Here is a 7,120-nt window from a genome sequence, read left to right as displayed (position 1 = left end):
AGTGAGCATTAACATTTCAGTATTTAATTAAATCTGGCTGAGAGGAAGCTCTGATTCCTAAATCACTGGGTTTCTCTTCCTCCTGCTCATGGAGGTGCGCGAGTGTTCTCGTATAGTCTTCCACAGAAGAGGGTCTCACCATTCTTTTCTTTTTGAGGTGTTGGAAGGAGCAGAGTCAAAGCTTTAGAAAAAAAAAATGGAAGCAACAAAAGGAAAAGACCCCACAAACACCTTGCATTCATCTCTTAACTGTTCCTCCATTAGTTACTTAGTCTAACAGTTTGGACAGAATTCTAGGAGAAATCAGTGCTCTAAAACTGGGCAGTGACACTGAGCGCTTAAGCGAGTGAGTTGTACGGAGCTGTTAGCTGAAGTCTCATTTCACACTCAGTTTCGTCAAAGGGACTTGTGCCACCCCTTCCTCAAGCTTTTGCTTGTTAACATTGGCCTTTGAATTTTCAGCACATAACAGCAAACCTAGCTCTAAGCACCTCATCTTCATTTACGTTCCGATCGCCAGACAAGGAGAAAGCTGTTATTTCTGTGAGAGAATTGATGGATTGTGTCTGGAATTTTGAATGTGTCTGTAACAGATTAACTTTCCTTTTCCGATACCAATACTTCATGTTAAAGCAATTAAACGCGTTACCCAAAGAAGCTTGAATCGCCGTTCCCTGGCCATCTTTGTCTTCATAACAGACCAGATGAAAGCCACCACAACTTTAAAAATAGGAGCACCAGAACTGAAGATCTATTTTCTTCTCTTCCCATCTAGCTCTTGGCAAAGTATCTAAAACTTGATTCCTGAGTGCGGATTGGCTGCCCCTGTCTGGAATCCCAGAATTCGGGAGGTAGAGGATGAAGAATAGCAAGCTTGAGGATCTCATAGCTACACAATGAGACCTGATCTCAAAAACAATAAATAATAATATAAGGGAAGTGATTCCTTCCGATGATTCTCTGTTTTCTTTGGCATTGTTGGGAATTTCTGGTGTTTAAAGTTGGAAGAAATATCTACCCTAAGAAGGGAAAGAAGGACCCTTGTGTCATTGGATCTAGCCTGCAGTGCAAGGTCTGGACATGTTAGTCATCACCACATAGACTGACAATGGCCACCATGGCCTGCCTTACAGACACTGTCACAAGTGTCTACAGTGACAACCGTGGGCTCTGCCCCTGGCCTCCTAGGTCTGGTCACATGGGTGTGCTTTCTCCAACGTTAATATTGCGATCTTTTTCTACCTTGTCCTCTACTGTACTGTTTCTTCTGCCTTCTATCTTAGTGCTGGTTCTTCACTTTCTCTAGGCGCCATCTTGAAGGTCATTGCTGCCGAAAGGACATTGCCCATTTCAGACAGCCCTGGTACACACACCCTCATGACTTGCTCCATCATATTCCCCCACGTCCTCCTCTCTCCTCCTCCTCTGTGTTCTCCAGAGCACCCAGTACAATAGTCTGTGTATGGCCGCCTATGTTTGACTCTTCCCTCCCCTAACGTGTCATTTTACAAGAGCAGCAGGCATGTCTGCTCTGTTCTTGGGCTTTCCTCCAGGGCTGAGAGTGACACTGGGCCCTAAAGGTGGGCCAAGATTTTTTTGTTGGGCAACATTTTAAAAAAAGATCTCATTACACGTGTTTATTTTGGTTTTGTCTGGGGCTTCTGTGCTGGGGATAGAGTCCTCAGCATTGTGTCATAAGCTGTCCTTCCTTCCTTCCTTCCTTTCTTCCTTCCTTCCTTCCTTCCTTCCTTCCTTCCTTCCTTCCTTCCTTCCTTTTCTCCTTCCCTCTCTCCCTCCCTCCCATCCTCTCTCTCCCCCTCCTTCCTTCCTTCTTTTTCCTTTTTTTTTTCCTTGAGATCTCACCATGTAACTCTGTCTGGCTTAGAACTAACTATGTAGACCAGCATGGCTTCAGACTCACAAGAGACCTGCCTGCTTCTGTCTCCCAAGTGCTGGGTTTAAAGACATGTGCCACCACACGTAGATAAAGTACATTTCTTAACTATAAGTATGCTGAGCTATCAGAATATAGTAAGCATCATCAGATTGAGCAAAGCCATCTAAATATGCATATGTATTATGGATTCTACATTGAAAAGGGCACCATATCAATGGATTGGTTCTTGTAGGTATAGAAGAAATTGGAAAACTAATGAAAGGATGCCTCTGGGAGGTCATTGGCTTCATTTTTTCATTCTGTAATTCTTTTGGGTCCTGTAAAACTATTATAGGGCACAGAACACATCCCAGAACCATGGTGTGGGTTATTGAGTAGACCACACTATGTAAGTTATTAACAGTGAAGTGGACTGAGGTATTGTCAAGACAGATGCCAGGGAAGTCAAGGGGAAGGCTCTGATGTAGATTCTGTTCTCAGTCAAAGAGTATAATCAGCATCTATACCTTGACCTTTCCTGAGTAACAGAGGCATGAAAGCAAAAATAAATTCATAACTACACAGGAAGAACACAGACTGTCTCAAGGCACACTAAACAGAAAACAAAAGCACCACATCTCCCACACCTAGTCATTGTACGTGTCTTCAGACTCCTGGCCAGTCATGCCATGGCTCTTCGGGAAGAAAGGACTCCCTTCTAGGATTGTTGCCACAGGGCAGCAAAGATTGAGGGTCCTTGCAAAGGTAAGGTGTCTCCCAAGGGCTGGTACATTAATTCATGATGTCCCCAGATGAGCCTGTGAAGGATGTACTGTTACTATTTCTAATTTTACAGATGAGATGACTAAAACATACAAAGAGAAGCAATTTGTCTAAGATTTATCAGTAAGTAACAGAGCCTATCATTGACGCTCAACACGTGACCCATGTGGCTATGGAGAAACGACTCTCATCTCTGAGGATCTATCTGTCTATCTATCTATCTATCTATCTATCTATCTTTCATCTATCTATCTATCTATCTATCTATCTATCTATCTACCAATCTATCTATCTATCTATCTATCTATCTATCTATCTATCTATCTCCTCTATCTCTATCTCTGCTATAGCTAAAACACTTAAGCATACACTCTACCACTGAGCTATATCCCAAAGCCCTGAGATCCTGATGTTAAAGATGGATGTTTGGGGCAGCCATCTCAGTAGATCCTGTTGTCTCTAGAAACAGAAAACTCGTGCCAGATGTGAAAGAATAATTTAAGGCTAATGGGACATTAAAACACATGATAAACATGAGAGAAAGTATGTGTAATGATCCAGGTGTGTTTCTGTTATCTATAAAGCAAGAGCCAGGTGGATGTGTGGCTCAGAACAGACTGCATTCACAATTTCCTGAACAGGGTCCAGCTGTTATCTTCTGCTGCACTCTGAAAGGTTTCTGGACTTCAGCGCTTGTCCCATGGGCCCTGCACACTGGGAAAGGTTGTGCAATAGATCAGAAAGGACACAGATATGAAAAGTGGCAGCCCTGGGTTTGGATGCTGGCTCTTCCACTTATTAACTGCGCAGGTGTTGACAAGGGACTTCACCTCTCCATTCCTCTCTTTCCTTATCCGTAGCATACAATTAGTAAGATTCGCCACCCAGAGCTGGCCTTAGTTTCTTTTGCTGTTGTGAAACACCCTGACAAAAGTAACTTCAGGAAAGCAGAGCTTATTTTAGTTCATAGTTCCAGGTACAGTCCATCATGATGGGGATGTACAGGCAGCAGGAGCTTGAAAAAATTGACATGACATTCACGGTCAAGAGCAAAGAACAATGAATTCCTACATACGTGCGTAGTTGTGTTCGACTCTCTTTTCCACTCTTACACAGTCAAGAATCCCCTGGCTAGGGAATGATGCTACCCACAGTGGATAGATCTTCCCATCTCAATTAATGTAATCATAATAATCTGTTACAGACACTCTCAGAGTCCCCTTCCTAGGTGATTGTTGATTTGATCAAACTGGTAATTAACACTAACCATCACAAGACAAAACTGATGAAATAGAGCTGTGAAAATGCTTAGCATATGGAGGGTTCCCAGATAAGTGTGAGCTTTCTCTCCCCCAAACTGGACCAAATCCTTACCTATGCATAAATTAAACTATGCTTAAAATCTTCTTTCCAGTGCTAAGGATTGAAACAAAAATCTTTTTTTTTTTTTTTTTTTTTTTTTTTTTTTTTTGTTAGACAAACTTTTTATTAGAGAAGGGATGGGAGGAGGAAGTTACTCTGTTGAACAGTTTGTATCATGAAGCTCTGAAGCCTGGGGATGATGGAGCTGGAAAGTGAAGAAGGCTTTGAGAAGGGATCCTGCACAGGAAGAGGTGAAGAGCACCAGTCTCAGAAGTGACCATGCTGGGGAACAACATCGGTTTTTTTTCTTGGGGACAGTGGCCTGTATGGGATCTTGGAGGTGACCTATGCCCGGGTCCTCGCCCATAGAGCTGCCGGCGCAGGTTCCGGGATATGGGTCGCAGGTGCATAAAGTTGTAGAAGCCACCTGGGGTACATTCCCCCATCTCATACTGCTGGCAGCAGGACTCTCGGAAGTCAGTGACAGGAGGCAGGCAGCTCAGCATGCACAGCCTGCGGGTTGAACCAGCGGTTATTGAGTTCAGCCACAGCCCGCTCTGCATCCTCCTCCCGGCGGAACTTAACATAGACATTGCCCACGAGGTGGTCTCCAAGGTCGTCACACATATTCATTTCTTCAATCTCTCCGTACTTCTCCTGCAGTTCTGTGAATACCTCCTCAAAGGAGTTCTCATAGTGTTCTTGCACCTCCATGTCGCTCACGTGACAGTGTGATCCATCTGCGGTTTGGGCCGTGTTCTGTGGATTCCGGTACAAGTTGAGTAGCACTGTGGTCTGGCTGAAAGTCGGTTTGTTGTGAAGTCGGGAGCACGGGTCCCCGTGCCGGCAGGCTCCGATCTTAAAGTAAAAAGAGCAGTTAACCTTGTCCTTCTCAGTCCCGAATATCGAAGCTAAACATTCAGCCATTTTTACCTGAACATTCCAACGCTCCTCGAAACAAAAATCTTAAACATAGGAAAAAGGAGGGTCGGGGTATTGCTCAATGGTGGACTGTACACTGATGTGGAAGGTACTGACTTTAATCCCTAGCATTATAAAAAAAAAAAAAACAAACACCAACAAGACACAAAAAGCAGCTTTGCACGATATGCAAGTAAGTGTTCAGCAGAAGATGTGGAACACATGCATTTCCTAATTTACATAATTTGTGCATAGGAATGGAGGGCATTGGGCAGAATACTAATTCTGCCGCTGAAATCTACATCAGACTATTTTCCCACCAGGATTATTGGAGGTTCAGACCCAGGCTTAGTGATGCATGCATTTGATGAGTGATGATGGAAGACAATGCCCACCCTGGCGGTGGCAAGAGAGTTAAGGCAATTAAGCTGATTTTCCTCTTTCCAGAGTCCAACATTTGTTTCTCCAAGTACAGTGAGTTACAGAGATAGCATGTAATGTACCAATAATGAAAATAACTCTGTGAACAGCATGGAAGTAAGTTGGGGCTACTTCCACCCACTCGGAGATGGATTTTATGTGCAGAAGCCCAGCAGAATATAAATGAACCTGCTGCATCTCACAAATGAGAACTGAGAAGCAGAGGTTCTGGGCTGCACCTCAAAGAGGAAACAGGATAAACTTTCCTACCTCGCTGTCTGTGTGGCGAAGCATGGATAACAGCGGTCCCTCCTTGTGGGGCTGAGGGTGATAAATGCCATGCTCAGTGTAAGTGAATGCCTGCTGTTGGTAACACTCAGTATAGCAGCCTCGAGTTCTCATTCCAAACTCCTGGTGTTCTCCCGTGTGTCCTTATTCAGGGCACGATTCACTGGTGGCAGGTGTTTGTCATGTTTATAAATGTCAGTTTCTTAACATTCGCTTTGGAGAGGAAAGGGTGACAGACAAGGGTCCTGAACTTGCTGAGCCCAAGACCCCTTCTTAGAGCACTGGAGGGCTAGCAACACCACACACACACACACACACACACACACACACACACACACACACGTCAGAGCCACTGCAGCCACAGCCCATTTTCCTTTGTTGGTTAGGGACAACTGAGCACCCGTAGACACACTCCAGACACACTCCAGATGTCTTGCTACCATCTGGCTGACGTAGACTCACAGGAGTGCCAAGCCTCCGGGGACACCCAAGGAGACAGGAAGCCCAAGGCTTCCAAGTGGTGCCCTAGGGGTTTCCAGAGTGCTCTGATTCTCTGATTGAGTAACAGGAGTGTGCTGTTTTTCATGCTGCTTCCTTCCCTGCCGACTCTTCTTCTCTTTCTTGGTCGTCTGTTTTCTGAAGGTTCACTTAATCGAACATCCCAGTCAACTGAGTAAGCGTAGGATAACCCAGGGCGCCCAGGCGCTGTCCAAGGTATTGGAGCTGGTTGCATGCTGCATTGTGGTTCTTTGAAATCTCCTTAAACATAGAAAGGATAACGGTGAATAAACATTAAAGTGATGTGATTGGCTTGTAATTCAAGCTAGGCTGAGGAAGAAGGATCCTTCTGGGTTAACAATAGAGTGAGTTCAACTTCAACCTGGGCAGCTTAGTGAGATCCTGGAGCTATAGTTCAAGTCCAGTGGCAGAGTGCTTGCTTAGCATGCAGGAGGAGGCCCTCAATTCAATCCCCAGAACGGCACCCACACACACAAATAAAGTTGATGAGGTTGTATGCCCAGGCAGTTTTGAGATATAACACAGTAAGATGTGATCTTGTGATTTTCCACGAAGCTGTTCTTTCTGTATGTATTTAAAACTTTTAAAAATGCATTCAATTTAAATGTATTCAGAAACAAGAAAATCCTTCTTAGACAATCAATAATTATTGATTTCTGGTCTGCTAGCTGTGTAAGTCTTGGGAGGGACTTAGGTTAGGGATGGACATGGTTCAGGTTTCCAGGAAATTCATGATCGATCTTGTCAAGGAGACTCCATGTTTGCCACCCAAGAAACAACCTAAGCCACATGCAGGGAAGTGGCAAATACTTGATTTTTAAGACTGGTAATACTAACCATAGCCTTGGTTAAAATAAAAACCACTTTCTTTCCCCCTTTTGTGGTAAATATATATAGGAAATTTGCTACAAACCCTTACTGTTTTGAATGTATGAGGTGTGTGTGTGTGTG

At 44.1% G+C, this 7,120-nt stretch overlaps 1 protein-coding gene across 1 annotated transcript; it reads right to left on the bottom strand.

Annotated features, from left to right (window-relative positions):
• Positions 1-4,194: 4,194 nt before the first annotated feature.
• On the bottom strand, positions 4,195-4,948 carry LOC114690604 (splicing factor U2AF 26 kDa subunit-like). The gene is given in 2 exon segments (XM_037211078.1): positions 4,195-4,518; positions 4,520-4,948. Coding segments are annotated over 2 exon segments (753 nt in total).
• Between the last annotated feature and the right edge of the window lie 2,172 nt (positions 4,949-7,120).

The sequence above is a fragment of the Peromyscus leucopus genome, chromosome 15, assembly GCF_004664715.2.
Source record: "Peromyscus leucopus breed LL Stock chromosome 15, UCI_PerLeu_2.1, whole genome shotgun sequence".
NCBI lineage: Eukaryota > Metazoa > Chordata > Mammalia > Rodentia > Cricetidae > Peromyscus > Peromyscus leucopus.
The sequence above is the reverse complement of the archived record's forward strand: the minus strand, read 5'-3'. Positions and strand labels throughout refer to the sequence as shown.